A 19,045-nucleotide genomic window follows, 5' to 3' on the forward strand; every position below is an offset into this window, starting at 1 on the left:
AAAGTACCTTAATCAACATCATACAACTAGAAAAGCTGGAATTCAAACCAGGCCAAACAATTGCAGAACCCTTGTTCTTTGCTATACTGCCTCTCACCATGACAATGTAAGTCTTTACAAATTTGATGAAGATTGTTAGGGTGCTAAAATTTCAGAAATGAGAAGGCAAATGTTGGTAACTACATTAATATTTTTTTTAATCCTCACCCAAGGACATTTTTGCATTTATCTTCAGATAGAGTGGGGGGGGGGGGGAGAGAGAGAGGGGGGAAGAGAGAGAAAAACATCTATGTGAGGGAGACACGTCGAGTAGCTGCCACCCACACGACCTGAACCAGGGCCAGGAATAAACTGTAACTGAGGTACATGCCTTTAGCAGGAACTGAACCCAGGTCTCTCTGGTCCATGGGCCGACGCTCTAACCACTGAGCAAAACCAGCCAGGGCAACTACATTAATTTTTGACACATTACAGAGATTAATCCTTAAATTTGGGTGACTTTCCTTGACACAGGAAAAAATAAAACAAGACATGAACAAATACTATTTAATAAGAATGCCAACAGACTTTCCCCAAGTATGTTTCCTAAAGTATACAACACAGCTTAAAATATCAAAAGATTTGTAGATCATTACTTACTAGAATTGAGTTAATATCCCAAGGACCTGAATGTTTACATCCCTGACAGTTTCTAGTATATTTTGTTTCTTCTATGACATTTTCATTCAGGCTATTTTTTACAAACACATTCGATAACAAAACTCCCAGATTCTATTCCCTAACAGCTGTGAATGTTTTGTAACGCAGAGCCCCGAAAGTTGAGTAATAGTGAGCTCAACAGAACTATATACATTAGACATTTAGGCATTTTTAAAGTAGTATTAGTGATTTCTAAAGCCTATTCTGAAACCATTCTACTCCTCTAGAGGCTACATAGCTTTCATAAAACTTAGTAAGAAAAGAGGGAAATGCCTCAAAGTACAGTACTCAACATATCAACATAACACCTACATACTTCAGCAAATGCAAAAACAATTGTTCAGTGAATGGGCACAATATAATTTATGTAGTTTTGACTATTTCTAAATTAAGTATTGATCATAAAAATTCTATAGTATGAAAATCTAAATAAATATAATGATAACATCAAAACCTCTAGTGCATCATGTATAACAAGAGATATAGGAGTTCTTATCTATATTAAAATACCCAGATGCCCATAAAAAAGTGAGTAAGGTTTTCTAACCTTTCAAAATCACCTTGCCTTGTAAATTTGGACAACCTATACACGGCCCAGTTGTTAAGCTGTTTAGAGGTCATTCCTCTTCCATTATCTATCACTGCAACAGCAGGTTTTCCTTGTGTTTCATCAAAGTGCTATAAAATAAAATAAAATCAAAAGACAGGAAAAGTCAAATCAATATTAAAAACATGAAAAGTTAAATATAAAAAAGTGATTAAATAGGCTCACTGATACACTTCTGGTAGAAGTGTAAATTAATACAACTTTCTAAAAGACACTTCAGCTGTATGATTCAAAAGTCTTAGTCTCGCTGGTGTGGCTCAGTGGTTGAGCTGGACCCATGCACCAGGAGGTCGTCAGTTCAATTCATGGTCAGGGCACATGCCCAGGTTGTGGGCCAAATCCCCAGTGGAGTGCATGCAGGAGGTGACCAATCAATGCTCTCTCTCTTTGATGTTTTTCTCTGTCTCTCTCTCTCTCTCTCTCCCTTTCTCATTCTCTAAAATCAATAAAAATAAAAAAATGTACATAAAGAAAAATTTTTTTAAAAAGTCTTAGAATTCTTCATGTCCTTTAATCTAGAAATTTCATTTCTCAGAATTTACCTCAATGAATTAATCAGAGATGTGTACAAAGACCTATAAGAATGTTTATCGTGTCAGCATTGCTTACAATGGCTAAAATATAGGAAAAAAACCCTAAGTGTTCAATAACAGTAAGTTGACATTACATTATATTTCATATTATAGTATAATTTATATCATAGCTAGTAAACCAACCTGCAGCAATGGTATACTGTATAGGCAGAATATTCATGATATGAATGTTCATAATGTACTTACTGTTAAGGGAAAGATCACAAATAAACAAAATATACACTATGATCACACATATATGCACAGAAAAGAGAGCACGTAAAAATATTTTAACAATGGGTGAAGAGATATCAGATAACTATTTCTATTTTTAATTTATCTTTATTTTCTAATTTTTCTCCAATTAACTTGTACTACTTTTATAAAAGAAAAAGTTAAACTGCTTAACAGTATTATTTTCTCACCAGTTTGATCTGTATTCTTCTAATCCCAGTGTTACGAGAAGTAGCAGACAATGAATTGTCAATTAATTCTGCAAGAGCAAATGCTGGAAAAGAATGAGACAACATTATTGCTTAAATTTTCCCTCCCAAATACTTCTATAAAGTTCAAAGTAGAAGGCCCTGGTTGGTTTTGCTCAGTGGTTAGGGCATTGGCCTGCAGACCAATGAGTTACGGCTTTGATTCCAGTGAAGGGCATGTACTATGGTTGCGGTTCAGTCCCTAGCCCTGGTCAGGGTCATGTGGGAGGCAACCAGTCAATGTCTCTCTCACATCGATGTTTCTCCCCCCTACCCCCCAATCTATCTGAAGATAAATAGAAAAATATCCTCAGGTAAGGATTATTAAAAAAAAAAAGTTCAAAGTAGGAGGAACTCTGAAGTACCCTAGGTAATCAGTTTTATTTTCCAAATAACTAAAATTAAAGCATTATCCTGATCCTAATGATGTAAAACTTAATTAAAGGCATTATCACCAATCACCACCAGCATAAAAAAGCAGTCATCAACTAGTACTTGTATGGCATTATATGGCATGAGTTAGTCAGCCATGATTCCTGGCCTCAAAGAGTTTATAACCTAAAGACAGACATACAGACATAAGAGACAGAACACCTTAACCATAAAAATTGAATAGTACTCTATGGTATATAATTATATCATGCAGAAGTCAAAAGCAAGCCCATATAGAAATATGGAGGCAAATATAAAGCAAATATAAACATGAGTATTAAGAGCTAATTTATCCTCACCCGAGGACATTTTTTTTTTTTTTTTTTTTTTGCATTTATCTTCAGATAGAGAAGGGAGAGAGGGAGGAAGAGAGAGAAACATCGATGTGAGAGAGACACATCGAGTGGTTGCCACCCATATGACCCCAAACAGGGCCAGGGACAAACTGCAACTGAGGTATGTGCCCTTAGTGGGAACCGAACTTGGGACTCTCCAGTCCGTCGGCTAATGCTCTAACCGCTGAGCCAAAACGGCCAAGGCAAGAGCTAATTTAGTTATAGAAATCTTATGACTAACAGCAACTTGTCAAAAGGTAGAACATGTCTAGGTAACTGACAGAGAACTGCTATTGATTTACTACTACACAATGAACTGGACGTTCAATGTATCACTAGCTTTGCATTGTTCCAAGTAGTCTTTCTTCAAGGTCACTACTCAAATTATTTCTCACTTTTTTTTATCCCCGAGGACATTTTTCCATTTTTTGTTCAGATAGAGTGGGAAGGGAGGAGGGGGAGGGAGAGAGAGAGAGAGAGAGAGAGAGAGAGAACCATCGACATGAAAGGGACACATCGAGTGGCTGCCACCCGCACGACCAACCAGGGCCGGGGACAAACTGCAATCAAGGCATGCGCCCTTAGCGGGAACCGAACCCAGGTCTCTCTGGACCACAGGCCAAAGCTCTAACTGCTGAGCAAAACTGGCCAGGGCTTATTTCTCACTTTTATTCCCTTTAATTAAAAAGAACATACCAAATTTATGTATTTCACTTCCATTGAAGCTTAACCCAACTAAAGCTGTAATTAATTAATCCAGGGTGGCACTCTAGCAAGCCCTTCTACACTTTGAACATTTATGGAATGGCTATGTTTATAAAGTAAACAGAAATAAGGTATGTATAAGGATCTGGTTAAGGGTAATAACTCTAAAAAATGAAGAACGTACATTGTAGGAAATGGGAAGAAAAAAAGAGCTAAGAGAAATTTGGAAGAAAGAAATGAGTGAAATTTAGTACTAATTATAAATACAAGAAGGGGGAAAAAAATCCAAGACAGTTTTGGGTGTTTGCTCCAGAAGACTGTACAATTGGTCCTTTTTCCCATAAAGGGAAACTTTAGAGGAGAGGAAAGAAAAATTCAGTTAGAGGCAATGCCCTACCACTATATCAAGCTCAATGAGTAAAGGGAGCTGGAACAGATATCGTGCTTAATTGGGAGAATAAAGATAGCCAGAGATATTTTTGCTTCTCTGACACAGAATAGTCAAGGCTTAGATCAGTTCACTAAGAGAAAAGTACAAAAAGAGAAGATCAGCATGACCTGAAGAGATATCAACCATATAATCAAGAAAAACCAGAAGTAACACCAAAGGCAAAGTAAACAGAAGTAGGGAAAGACCCAAGAATATAATATAAAGTCACAAAAATCAAAGCAAGAGTTTCAATAGTGAAGTTCTTTGCGTATTCATATAATGATAGCAAGAATGAAAAATGGTTAAAACCAACCTGAATGGTAATTAATCTCTATCAAAAGTCACAGAAATAAATATATCTATTGACTCTATGACTGTACATTTAGAAATTGATCCCAGAGAAAGAATTAAAGATTGAGTCAACAGGCAAATATTTAAGCTCCCACTATTTGCCAGGCACTGTTCTATGAACTGAACACAACAGACAAAAATCCTGTTTTTCGTGGAGTTAACATTCTAGTGGAGAAAGGTGCGAAATCAAATGTAATAATAAGAAATAAGTAAATTCTTTAGCATCTTAGAAGGTGGTATATGCTATGGAAAAAAGAAAGAGCAGAGCCCTGGCCGGCTTGGCTCAGCGGTTACAGTGTCAGCCTGCGGTCCAGAGAGACCCGGGTTCGGTTCCTGCTAAGGGTACGAACCTCGGTTGCAGTTTGTCCTTGGCCCTGGATGGGTCATGTGGGTGGCAACCGCTCGACATGTCCCTTTCACATAGATGTTTCTCTCTCTCTTCCTCCCCACTCTATCTGAACAAAAAAAAGAAAGAAAGAAAGAGCAGAGAAGAGAGATAAAAAACAGTAAAGGCATAAAAGACACACCATTGCAATTTCAAAATAAGGTGATCAATGTAAGTTTCGTCAGGAAGTTAACAGGTAAACAAGACTTAAATGAGGTGAGGGAATGAGACAGGGGCTATCTGTGAAAGAGAATTCCAAGCAAAGAGCCCTAAGCTAAGGATAAAGCTGACACCAGAGTGGAGTGAACAAGCAAGAAGAGTTGTGAAAACAAAGTCAGAGAGAGAGAGAAAGCAGAGCTGCTAAGGCCTGTATGTAATTGTCAAGAGTATGGCCTTTGCTCTTAATAAAATGGTAACCATAAGTGTTTTCAGTAGAGGAATAACATAGTCTGACTTCTCAACCTTTATGTGGACAGGCACGAAAAGAGATAGATAAATTAAGAGGCCAGTGAAAAATCTAGGACATATGATGGTGCCTCAGACCTAGTGTTGGCTATAGAAGTGGTGAGAAATGGTAATTTCTAAATACAGAAGACAGTGCCAACAGGACTTTCTAACAGACTGAATGAAATATATGAGACAAAGAAGAATCAATTTGATTTTTGGCTTTAGTAACTGAAAGGATAGAGCAAATGATCAATTTGAATGGGAAAACTGTGCAATACAGAATTCAGTGAGCAGATGAGGATTCCCATCTTAGATATACTAGTGGAGATGCCACATGGACAGTTGCTGAATACGTAAAATTTGAAAATCAGGAGATAAGTGTCATTATTTTCAATATTTAACTAAAAATGACCATTTCTTACAACCTTCATTTGAGAGTTGCTGACATAAAAATAATACAGTATTTGGAACCACGAGATGGGATGGGATCACCAAGTGAAAAAATAAAAGGAGATAAGAGACCAAGGACTAAGCCCTGAGGCACATCAACATTAAGAAGATGGACAGATATGTCAATTATATATCAATAATTTTGGGGGGCTGTAGGGTACCTTATTTATTTTCATTTCTACATGGAAGGAAAGTGTCACACTCCCCCCTCCCCCTTTCAGGGGGAGTGTTTCAACCTCTGCACACATATACCACAGCTGGGAGGTCTGACTGGACTGATCTAGTCCTCTCACCTATTTTCCCTTGAAGATAGCTGGACAAGGGGGAAAGGAGGAGCCACACCAAGCAGAGGTTTCAGCCATGGAATGGGAGAAACCAGGCAGAGGAGCAGCACCAGAGGCCAGGAGAGAGTGGAAAGGTCCACAGCTTCTTTTTAAAAAATTCTATAATTTGGGAGAGGGTGGTGATTAATTTCCAAAATACACTTCAGAGTCTCACCTTCCACACAACACAGCTCCCTTACTCACAGCCCTTCGGTTTTTCAGACAAAATGTTAAGAGCCCTCATAAAGTCGGAAGTACTGACAGTCACTCAATGCACCCAGATGCAGTGTTCGCTTCAGTCCCTTACGAAGACTGTCCTACAGACTTTGCTTCTCCCTATGCATGCCTCACAGGCTCAATGATAAGGTGGCTGCAGACACACTGGGAGTGAGTGAAAAGGGAAACGGAAAGCCCAGGCACATGGGCACAGGGAGGGGTGGGAAACACTTGTTTTTCTTTAACAAAAACAAAAACAAAACGCAGGGGTTTGATTGGTTGGAAGGGAAGAGAACAAACCCAAGAGCAGTATATATGCTCCAGAGGTGAGTATGGGACCAGTTCCATTAGGGGGAAGGTCCGGGCAAGGCCTGCAGCATCAAGTTCCTCAGGAGTTTCTGCTGGCCCAGCTCATAGTCCTCCTCATCCACATTCACCAGCAGCTTGATGGCTTCACGGCCCACAGCCTGCTTGCGGGAGTCTGTGAAGACATCTTTAGTAACAGCCATCGATATAATTGTACCAGAATGCGTTGAGATAGGTGAGCTCAGAGAACTTCATGTCACAGATGATGGAGCCCAGGTCCAGGGACTTGAGGATGGTGTTGGCCTGGTTAAAGCACTCAAACTGGCGCTCAAGTGGGTCCTGCTTGTTAGAGAAGATACTGCCCTGCAGAGCAGTCTCGTGCTGGCAGTATTCAGCCCGAATCCGCAGTCTGATGTCACATGTCTGCTTTTCCTTAGGATCCAGTGTCCCTGACTTCCAGCGTTTTCACTGACTCCCAAGTGTGGCTCTCCCTCCGGCTGGCCTTTTGCTACACATCTGAGGGCCCAAAGTGGGGCGACACAAAACAGAATAGTGGGGAGGCACTGTTTTAGGGGGTTGAGGAGGCCTTGGTTCTGGGTCACTGAGGGCTCTGGGGATCACAGAGAAAATTGATGTCTACTCCAGATACTTGTCTACAAGGTCGGGCACACAGCCCGCCTCCTCTTGAGGGTGAAGTAGGTAATGTCGAGTAATGATGGGCAGCAGCAGCTCCTGGCAGAAGTTACTCTAATCACAGCAGCTCTGGTGCTCCAATGCCAATAAATCACGTCCATTTCAGACGAGACCATGCTCGTCATCAATGACGTCAACACGCGCACGTCTCTGTATGTCAAACGTGCGGTGCGGGCTGTACGGCCCATGCTCCTGTTCGCCACGCTCCTCCGGCCACACTCGGCTTGCCTGCTGCTTTAGGTCCGCCATGTTGGAGGCTCAGGCGCGCGATGCTTTCCAGAATCCCTGCTCTGCGGCTGCAATCCCCACTACACTCGGCCAGAAACTTATTTTCCCAGGTCTCTACCCCACGGCAGGCTCGGCGCCGCCATGTTGGACTGCCGCCACGGGCGGGCGTGGGGGAGGGGAGGGGAGCTGTGGGGGTGGGGGCGGGGCGGGGAGAGACCCTGTCCTTAGTGGAGCCTCCGGAACATTGGCCTATATCAATAATTAAAAATTTAAAAAAGACAGGGAAAGGGAAGAGAGAAGGCAGCGAGTGGTGGAAAGAAAAGAGTGTGGTCTCTCAAAAGCCAAGTGAAAATTATACCAAGGAGAAAGATGTGACAAACTATGTCAAATAATGCCTTGAGTAAAAAGAGAACTGAAAATTGATCACTGAAGTTAGTCACTGGTAACCCTAAAGGAGTAATACACGAGAGTGAATACGAGAGAATGGGAAGAGGTACTGCTAACAGTGAAGAAGTCAACTCTTTTGAGAAGTTTTGCTGTAAACAGGAGCAAAAATCTGGGCAGTAGCTGGTGAAAGATTATGATGTTTTTAAGACTGGAGAAATAAGAGTGGTTTTGTATGAAAAGAACAATGTCAAAGATAAATATACTGGTTATAAGTTCAAGCACTGAAGTCATTCTGCTAGGGTTCAAATCCTAGCTCCAACACTTAGTACGGTGGCCTTTGGCGCGTTACATAAAACCCCTTATCCTCAGTTCTTTTGCAAAATAGGGTTATTACCTAACATTAGCTTCCACAGAGGATTAAGGATTAAAGGAGAAAATGCTCATAAAGCACTACAGTGCCTGGCATTGCAGCTGGTAACAGTAATAGTATTACTAGTACTTAAGGTAAGGATGTGCACAAAGATGTAGCCACAAGAAGATGCAGTCATTTGTAACAACAACAAAAAAACTGAAATAACCTAAATGTCTAATAATAGAACATGTTCAATATACTGATATCTAAATAGTGTTTAACCACTAAAAACAAATATATATTGACATATATTAAAGATGCTCTTTTTTTTTTTTTTCAATCCTCACCCGAGGGTATTTTTTCAAATACCATCAGATGGGGGGCGGGGGAGGAGAGAAACATTGATGTGAGAGAGATACACAGACTGGTGGCCTCCCACATTACCCCGACCAGGGCGGGGGACAAACTGCAGCCGAGGTACATGCCCTTGGCCAGAATCGAACCCATGACTCTTTGGTCTGCAGGCCGATGCTCTAACAGCTGAGCCAAACTGGCCAGGACCAAGATGTTCATTTTATTTTAAACAAAAATGTAAGTTAAAGTGGTATGCATCATATAAAACCACTAAAATAGAAAAAAACACCAAAATGTTAGTGGTGGTTATATCTGGGTGGCAGAGATATAGATATTCTTTATGTTCTTTTTGTTTATCTATGTTTTCTAATATCCTACAAACTGTAATGCTTATATAATAAAAATATATTTTATAAGAAAGTTTATAATGAACATCGAAGTAGTATTAAGCACTTTAACAGGGTCCAAACAGAAAAGATTCTCTAGATCGGGTGGGAAACGTCCAGCCCGAGGGCCGTATTAAGGCCCACGAAATAATACCAGCTAACACCACACACCTCACCAAAGAGAAGCAGTTCCAGCCATCACATTAGGAGTGAGTTAATTAAATATTTGACCAAATATAGTAGGCTAATTTTTAAGTTGATAATTTTGTATACCCCGAGAATGATGGTAGAAATATCAAAATGGCCCTTGGCAGAAAAAAGGTTCCCGACCCCTGTTCTAAATCAACTGATTTGTAAAGAGCACTATCAAACAATCCACAGGTAGGATAAAAACTGGCAAGTGGTAAAGATAAAAGAAAATAATATGTTAGAAATATCCAAATGGTCCTTGGCAGAAAAAAGGTTCCCCACCCCTGCTCTAAATCAACTGATTTGTAAATAGCACTAGCAAGCTATTCGAAGGTAGAATAAAAACTGGTGAGTGGTAAAGATGAAAGAAAATAATAAAGAAATGGAGACAAGAACACAAATCACAAATCTTCAAGGTAAAACAATTATTTTCTCAGTTGGGAGAGGTCTATATGTGAGAAAGAATTAATCAGAGAAGAGTATACATGGGTAGAAGAATGTACAGATACAAGATTTCTTATGAGTTGAAAGAATGAATTCTAATACTAGGTTAGTTTTAAAGGAGAGGTATCTTTACTCTGAAGCAAGATGACTTAGGTAGAAAAAATTATATTGTGATGAAGAGGTTAAAGTAAGGAAGCTCACAATGACTTGTCGCAGTCTTCTAAAAAAGTAAAATGAGAGAATTTTTTTCAAAGTAAAGGAATGGGTCCTGGCCGGTTTGGCTCAGCGGTTAGAGTGTCGGCCTGCGGACCAGAGAGTCCTGGGTTCGGTTCCCAGGGGCATGTACCTCAAATGCAGTTTGTCCCCACCTTGGTTGGGGTCATGTAGGTGGCAGCCAGTCGATGTGTCTCTCTCACATCGATGTGTCTCTCTCTCTCTCTCCCCCTCTCTCCCTCCAGCTCTATCTGAGGATAAATGCAAAAATGTCCTTGAGTAAGGATTAAAAATAAATAAATAAATAAATAAATAAATAAATAAATAAACAAATAAATAAAGGAATGGGACAGGTGATCAAGAGACAAAGGGGAGTATCAGTTTAACAAAATTAGTATAAATGGAATACTTACGCAAAGGATTTTGTCCTTCACTTGCATAATATTCATACATGCCACTTTTAACCAGTGTGTCATAGTGAGGTAGGAATTCAATTCGTTCTTTTGTAGCTGTTAGTAGTAACTGACCAACTGACTGTAGCAGATACAGAGTAACTCCATCTTTAACAGTTTCCTCTGCAATCAAAAGGTAATATCTTAAGTGCAAAGCTAGAATCAGAAACACATGAATTCATAATTTTAAATATGCAAATTGTAGCTATGAAATATCTTTAAAGATGGTAAAGGCAAACCCCCAAACAATGGCTTGATCTATAAATTCAGTTGTGTTTTGTTAAGAGTATCAATTGAATAGGCCCAAATACTTCCATGCATCTGAAACTCTCAATTCTTAGTAAGTTAAATTATGACAGAAAATCAGATGAGGCACCACATTAGAGTGGTATCAATATGAAAGGAGAAGAATGGTTAAATTCAAAAGGAAATTAGGCATGAAAAACAGGCAGGTCTTAGAATCCAACTGGGTAAAAAGAGATAAGGAAGAATCCAAGTTGATTAGAATTAGCCTCTTAGAGGGCCCATGCCAGTGGCTAGGAGTTGGGCAAGGTCTCATCTTGGTAGCCATAATGATATCAACTATTTCCCTATAACATTGTTTGAAAAAATATGACCTCTGTACATATTGTAAACATATTAGACAGTTTCCTCCTCCATCCCAACAAAGTAACCAAAATCATTAGTAGTTTTAGGATGCTTATCTATATAATTAAATAGTTATTGCTTTACGATGTACTAGAACATGTTCAATATAAAAGTATAAACTTAACATTGCTTACCAAAATTATCACAAGTAATTTCTTTCCTACTTGTAGTTGTAATAACAAATTTTTCTTCAGGTGAAATGCCAAGTGTCTACCCAAAAATAATAGAAATAAAATAAATTATTACACAAAGGAAATAAGTGCACCAATTTAAATAATACAAAAATACCGCAGTATAGTATTATCTTGTAACAATTACTACATTTATTTGTGTCCTAACATATTAAAATTTTGCTTTTTCATAATTAAGCATAAATTGATCCATAAGTTATTGCTTAACAAGGTTGTTTTTTCCTGCTATTATATGCCACCTAGGGCCACAAGTGAATGGTTGGATATTTTGGAAAGGTTTTAACATCAGCAGGCTCCTCCCAGACAAAAGACACTGTTTCAAGTCAATATATAAATAAAGTTATTAACATAACACATGTTCACATACTTAATATTTAAATGTGTAAAAACAAAAATACTAGAAGAAAACATTAACATTTCATAACACTGAGGTAAAACTAGCTATGTTATGCAGGTTACCTGTATTAAAAACTCATTATATCTATTATAGCACTTTCCAAAAGAGTAACCTTAAAATATTAAGGCAAATTATAAATTGGGGTGGGGGAGGGTTCCAAGAGGAGACAGCATCCTTAGGAGAAAAAAAACTTTCATAAATCCAGATGAAGGTCAACAAAGAGAAAGAGCAAAAAGATGTGAGTAATCAAAAAGAGAAAAATACAAATAAATACCAATGAACGCATAAAAAACTAAAATTTCACGAAAAACCAAAAAATGAGAATTAAAAAATTAGTTAATGTTTTCATTAAAATTTTACTAATCTTGCCCTGGATAGTTTGGCTCAGCAGTTGGAGCATCAGCCCCGTGGACCAATGAGTTGCAGGTTCGATTCCAGTCAGGGGCACAAACCTAGGTTGCGATTTGGTCCCCAGCACTGATAGGGGACGTGCGGGAGGCAACCACTCGATTTGTCCCTCTCACATCGATGTTTCTTTCTCTCTCCCTCCCTCCCACTCTATCTGAAGATAAATGGAAAAATATCCTCAAGTGAGGCTTAAAAAATTTTTTTTACTTACCACTTGCTTTTAAAATTAAAAGACACAGGCTCTTTATAAAATTAAATACAACAAGGTACAAACAGAGAAGAGGCTGACTTCTGCTTCAGGTAATGATGGACTAATTTAATCTAGACCAACTTTACCATAGAAGGCTTCTTAAAAAATATCTAGACAAATGATACTCAAGTGTTTAAAAACCCTTAGCCACGAATGAAACTAAGGCACCAACTTCTTATTCTGAATACTGACACATTAAAGGAAAGGAATAAACAATTTTTCCTGCTTTCTTTTTTTTTTATCCTCACCCGAGGATATTTTTCCATTTTTTGTACAGATAGAGTGGGAGGGAGAGAGAGGAAGAGAGAGAGAGAGAGAAAAACATCAACGTGAAAGGGACACATCGAGTGGCTGCCACCCGCACGACCAACCAGGGCCGGGGACAAACTGCAACCGAGGTACGTGCCCTTAGCGGGAACCGAACCCGGGTCTCTCCGGACCGCAGGCCGACGCTCTAACCGCTGAGCCAAACTGGCCAGGGCTATCCTGCTTTCTTAAACCAACTGTATTTATAACTAAATAGCTCTAGTTGATGAGGCAGTCATTCTTTAAAGAATGTCAGCTCAGCCCTGGTCGACCTTGCTCAGTGGTTAGAGTACTAGCCCAGGGACCAAAGAGTCACGGGTTCGATTCCAGTCATGGGCACATACCGCGGTTGTGGTTTGGTCTCCAGCCCTGGTCAAGGTCATGTGGGAGGCATCCAATCGGTATGTCTCTCTCACATTGATATTACTTTCTCATTGGCCTCCTACCACTCTATCTGAAGATAAATGGAAAAATATCCTCAGGTGAGGATTTAAAAAAAAAAAAAAGAACTCTTCAGCTAATAAATAGAGGAGGATCCCTGGCTGGGTGGCTCAGATGGTTGGAGCCTCATCCCATATACCAAAAGGTTGCCAGTTCAATCCCTGATCAGGGTGTGTACAGAAGGCAACTGATTGATGTCTCTTTCTCACATCAATGTCTTTCTCTTCCACTCTCCCTCTTTCTTTCACTGAAAAATCAATATACATATCCTCAGGTGAAGATTTTAAAAAATACAGGAGGAATGGCAATCAAAGCATCACCATCGATGGATGAGCCATCAAATCCAAACTTTATTATAGAGGGATTCAGCTGAAACCATCTAAATCCCACTAATTCAATTTTAACAATGTTAAGAGTGGGTGAAATAGCCACACATTATATGCCTCCTGATGTAATGTAATATGATGTACCAGAACCACCTCTCAAGAATTCTTTGCTTCCCCTCCCCAAAGTTGAACCTAAATCTTAATTACAGGCTATAAAAATAAAACCTCTAGTTTATAGCATATATGAAGACGGAACAAGCTAAATAACTTCATAAAAGGGCACCAACAAACCCAGAATGTGAAATATAAAGAAAAACCCTATCTGATTTCTTCAATAGGTTAATGTTAGAAAAAAACTAAAGAGAGGCTAGGGAAGAACTATTCTACATTTTAGGAGAATAAGAAACATAGAGAAGACTCTAAAATGGCGGTGGAGTGAATGGAGCTACACAGACCATCTCCCAGGACCAAACTGGATTTACAACGAAAATAAAGGCAAATCGTCAGGAAGGAGCAACTGAAAGGCAGCCTGGAGGACCACATAACCAGGACACTGACTCAATCCTGGTAGGCTTGCAAGGACGCGAGAGGGGGCCAGGAGCCCACGGTCCGCGGCCTGGGCTGGGACCAGCGAACTCAGCTGAGACCAGGGGGCTCGGCGGGAAGCTGCTGCGGCCTCGGCTGCATGTTAAGTCCTCGGCTGGTGCTGCACAGACTTGGCTGAGACCAGGGGACTCGGCGGGAAGCTGCTGCCGCCACGGCAGTTACCGCGGCGAACTCGGCTAGGCACTACACCCTTGGCTGGTGCTGCAGACTCGGCCGCCCTTAGCTGGGAGCAGCACCATCAGGTTAAAAGTCCCAGGCGGCTCCATGACGCAAGAGTCTAGGCAGAGGGTAACTTAGCAGCAGCCACTCACCTTGGGCTCCGGCAGAGGGAGGGCAGACTGTACTAGAACTGTGTGGGGACACTCGGGTTTTGGAGGATGCTCAGAGCTTTTGCTGAGTGCAGCCACGCAGGACTGTGGTCATCTTACTCCTTCCCAGGGCCCTGGGGAGAGGCGGCAGCCCCTCCTTAGGAGATTCAACCCTACCTGGTGGCCATTAAAATGCTAATTGAGGCCCATTAAAAACCAGCAGTTGCCCCCCCCCCTCAGGAAATCCTCTTACACTGAGCACCTGAGGGAGTTTTTCAGGCAACTCAGAAACCAAGGTTCTTCAGGTGACCTTTATTAATAGCCTCCAGGAAAAAAAAAAAAAAAAAAGCTAGAGGAAAGTTAAGACTTGACAATGGTGGTTAAAGTGGGTCCTCCCTGCCTCATCCAAACCCAGGAGAGGGAGCCACAAACAGCAGAACACCAACACCCACAGGGAAAACTTGGCAGACTCCAAAGCCCACTGTGATAGCCAAAATGGTGAGAAACAGAAAAAAAAGCCAAATGAAAGAACAAGAGACCTCTACCGAATATGAGATAAATGAGGTACAGTTAAGCAAGTTAACAGAACTAGAATTCAGAGCCATGATCTTGAGGAAGCTGAACAGCATGTATAAGGACATGAGCCCCATGAGTAAAGACAAAGAAATGTTGAAAATCAACCAGCTGGAAATTAAAAACGACATATCAGAAATGAAAAACACATTGGAAGGTCTAAAAAGCAGTGTAGGGGAAGCTGAGGACCGGATCAGTGAATTAGAAGACAGGGTAGAAAAAAATCAAACAATCAGAAAAACAAAAGGAAAAAACAACTAAAAAACAGTAAGACAGCTACAGAGAACTGTGGGACAACTGAAAATGTAACAATACTCGCATCATAGGAGTCCCCAAAGAAGAAGAAAATGAGCAAGGGTTAGAGAATATATTTGAAGAAATAGTGACAGAAAACATCCCTAATTTGGTGAAGGAAGAAGGCATTCAAGTTCAAGAAGCACAGAGAGCCCCAAGTAAGAAGAACCCAAACAGGCCCACACCAAGACACATAGTAATCAAACTGCCAAAAATTAAAGACAAAGAGAGAATCCTAAAAGCAGCAAGAGATAAGCAACAGATTACCTACTAAGGAAGCCCCATAAGGCTCTCAGCTGACTTCTCACAAAAAAATGGCATGAAGAAATCAAGGTCATGAAAAACAAGAATCTGAATCCAAGACTACTCTACCCAGCAAGGCTATCATTCAAAATAGAAGGTCAAATAAAGAGCTTCCCAGACAAAAAAAGGCTAAGGGAATACATTAGCATCAAACCAGCACTGCAAAAAATGTTAAAAGGACTGCTGTAATTAGCAGGAGAAATGGGAAGAAAAACAGAACCACACTAAACAAAAATGGCAATAAATAAGTACATATCAATAATCACCTTAAATGTAAATGGATTGAATGTTCCCATAAAAAGACACAGAGTAGCTGATTGGATAAGAAAGCATGACTCATCTATATGTTGTTTACAAGAGACCCACCTCAAACAAAAGACTCACATAGGTTGAAAGTGAAGGGATGGAAAAAAATCTTCCAAGCAAACGGAAAACAAAAAAGAGCTGGGGTAGCAATACTCATATCTGATAAAATAGACTTCAAAATGAAGGCCATAACTAGAGACAAAGAAGGCCACTACATAATACTGAAAGGATCTATCCAACAAGAAGATATAACCTTGATAAACATATATGCACCCAATATAGGAGCACCAAAATATATTAAAAATCTTCTGGAGGACTTCAAAGGAGAAATAGACAGCCAGACAATCATAGCAGGGGACTTCAATACCCCGCTGACAACACTGGATAGATCCTATAGACAAAAAATTAGCAAGGAAACAGACTCTAAATGAAGCACTAGACCAAATGGATTTAATAGATATCTACAGAGAATTACACCCAAAAACCACAGAATTCACATTCTTCTCAAGGGCACATGGGACATTCTCAAAGATAGACCATATGTTAGGGCACAAACTAAGTGTCTACAAGTTCAAGAAGACTGAAATCATATCAAGCATCTTCTCAGATCACAATGGCATGAAACCAGAAATCAATTGTAAGAATAACATACAAAGACCTTTGAACACATGGAAGCTAAATAGCATGTTATTAAACAATGAATGGGTCACCGAGGAGATCAAGGAAGAAATCAAAACCTACATGGAAACCAATGAAAATGAAGACACAACAACACAAAATCTATGGGATGCAGCGAAAGCAGTTCTGAGAGGGAAGTTCATAGCACTACAGGCCTACCTCAAAAAAACAAGGAAAATCTCTAATAGACTATCGAACCTCAGAACTTAAAGAACTAGAGAGCAAACAAAAAGAAAACCCCAGAGCAAGTAGAAGGAAGGAAATAGTAAAGATCAGAGCAGAAATAAACGACATAGAGACCAAAAAAAAACAATTCAAAGGATCAATGAAACAAAGAGCTGGTTTTTCGATAAGATAAACAAGATTGATGGACCCTTAGCTAGACTCACCAAGAAACAAAGAGAGAGAACCCAAATACACAAAATCAGAAATGAAAGAGGAGAAGTAACAACTGACACCACAGAAATACAAAAGATCGTTAACTACTATGAACAATTATATGGCAACAAATTCGACAATCTAGGCGAAATGGACAAATTTCTAGAAACACATAGTCTCCCAAAACTGGACCGGGAAGAGATAGAAAACTTGAACAGACCAATATCAACAGAAAAAATTGAAGATGTAATCAAAACTCTCCCAGGAAAACAAAAGCCCAGTCCCGGATGGCTTCACTGGGGAGTTTTACCAAACATTCAAAAAAAGAACTAACATCCATTCTCCTCAAACTATTTCAAAAAATTCAAGAAGAAGGAAGCCTTCCAAACTCGTTTTATGAAGCCAGAATAATTCCAATTCCAAAACCAGAAAAAGACACTACAAAGAAAGAAAACTACAGGACAATATCCCTGATGAACATAGATGCCAAAATCCTGAACAAAATACTAGCAAATCGGCTCCAGCAATCCACCAAAAAAAAATTATCCACCATGACCAAGTGGAATCATCCCAGGGATGCAAGGCTGGTACAATATTCACAAATCAATAAATGGGATACACCACATAAATAAAATGAAGAATAAAAACCACGTGATCATATCAATAGATGCTGAAAAAGCCTTCGACAAAATCCAGCATCCATTTCTGATAAAAACGCTCAGCAATGAGGGAATAGAGGGATCATATCTAGACATAATAAAGGCCATATATGAAAGACCTACAGCCAACATCATACTCAATAGGCAAAAAATAAAAGCATTTCCCTTAAGAACAGGAACAAGGCAAGGATGCCCACTTTCGCCACTCTTATTTAACATATTACTGGAAGTCTTAGCCAAAGCAATCAGACAGGAAGAAAAAATAAAAGGGATCCAAATTGGAAAGGAGGAAGTGAAACTGTCATTATTTGCAGATGATATGATACTATAAGTAGAAAACCCCAAAGACTCCATCAGAAATTTACTAGACTTAATAAATGAATTTGGCAAAGTAGCAGGATACAAAATTAACATCAAGAAATCGACGGCATTCTAATACACCAAGGATGAACTCACAAAAAAAGAAACTAAGAAAACAATCCCATTTACCATTTCAGCAAAAAAATTAAGATACCTAGGAATAAACTTAACCAAAGAAATAAAGGACCTATTTGCAGAAAACTACAGGTTATTGAAAAAAGAAATAGAGGAAGATATAAAAAAGTGGAAGCACATACCCTGTTCATGGATTGGGAGAATTAACATCATTAAAATGTCCATACTACCCAAAGCAATCTATAGATTCAATGCAATCCCCATCAAAATACCAACGGCATACTTCACAGAACTAAAACAAATACTTTAAAGGTTCATATGAAACCAAAAAAGACCTCGAATAGCCACAGCAATCTTGAAAAGGAAGAACAAAGTTGGAGGAATCACATTACCAGATTTCAGGTTATACTACAAAGCCACCATAATCAAAACAGCCTGGTACTGGCACAAAAACAGGCATATAGACCAGTGGAACAGAACAGAAAACCCAGAAATGGACCCAAGGCAATATGCTCAATTAATATTTGAGAAAGGTGGCAAGAGCATACAGTGAAGTAAAAACAGCCTCTTTAATAAATAGTGCTAGGAAAATTGGACAGCTACATGCAGAAAAATGAAACTAGACCATCAACTTACATCCTACACAAAAATAAAGTCAAAATGGACAAAAGACTTAAATGTGACTCATGAATCCATAAAAATTATATAAGAAACTGTAGGCAACAAAATTTCAGACATTATATGCAGCAGAATTTTCACTGATACATCACCTAAGGCAATAGAAACAAAGGAGAAAATGAACACATGGGACTACAGTACATCAAACTAAAAAGCTTCTGCACAGCGAAAGATACAATCATCAAAATGGAAAGGCTACCCATTGTATGGGAGAGCATAATTGCCAATGATATATCAGATAAGGGGTTAATTTCCAATATATAGAGAGTGCTCACACAAGTCCACAAAAGGAAGACAAAGAACCCAATTAAAAAATGGGCAGAGGAACTAAATAGATACCTCTCCAAACAGGACATACAAATGGCTAAGAGACATATGAAGAAAAGCTCAACATCAGTAATCATCAGAGAGATGCAAATTAA

The 19,045-nt window shown here is 39.4% G+C and overlaps 1 protein-coding gene and 1 pseudogene across 3 annotated transcripts in view; both read right to left on the reverse strand.

Moving 5' to 3' along the window:
- The window catches only part of SMCHD1 (structural maintenance of chromosomes flexible hinge domain containing 1), a 171,955-nt gene that overhangs the window by 143,745 nt on the left and 9,165 nt on the right, over positions 1-19,045 (reverse strand). For 2 of the 3 annotated variants that reach the window (XR_004957081.1, XM_036245063.1), the window contains exons 2-5: positions 11,221-11,296; positions 10,400-10,594; positions 2,304-2,386; positions 1,247-1,377 (exon numbers count right to left, since the gene is read on the reverse strand). Coding sequence is in view for 2 of the 3 variants with exons in the window: in XM_036245063.1 (XP_036100956.1) it covers positions 1,247-1,377; positions 2,304-2,386; positions 10,400-10,594; positions 11,221-11,296 (485 nt within the window). In the remaining variant the exon portion in view is untranslated. The remainder of the gene's footprint in view (positions 1-1,246; positions 1,378-2,303; positions 2,387-10,399; positions 10,595-11,220; positions 11,297-19,045) is intronic. The other variant, XM_036245064.1, reaches the window with a different exon arrangement.
- On the reverse strand, positions 6,047-7,739 carry LOC118618665 (annotated as a pseudogene).

This window comes from Molossus molossus, unplaced genomic scaffold (genome assembly GCF_014108415.1).
Source record: "Molossus molossus isolate mMolMol1 unplaced genomic scaffold, mMolMol1.p scaffold_m16_p_6, whole genome shotgun sequence".
NCBI classification, from domain to species: Eukaryota; Metazoa; Chordata; class Mammalia; order Chiroptera; family Molossidae; genus Molossus; species Molossus molossus.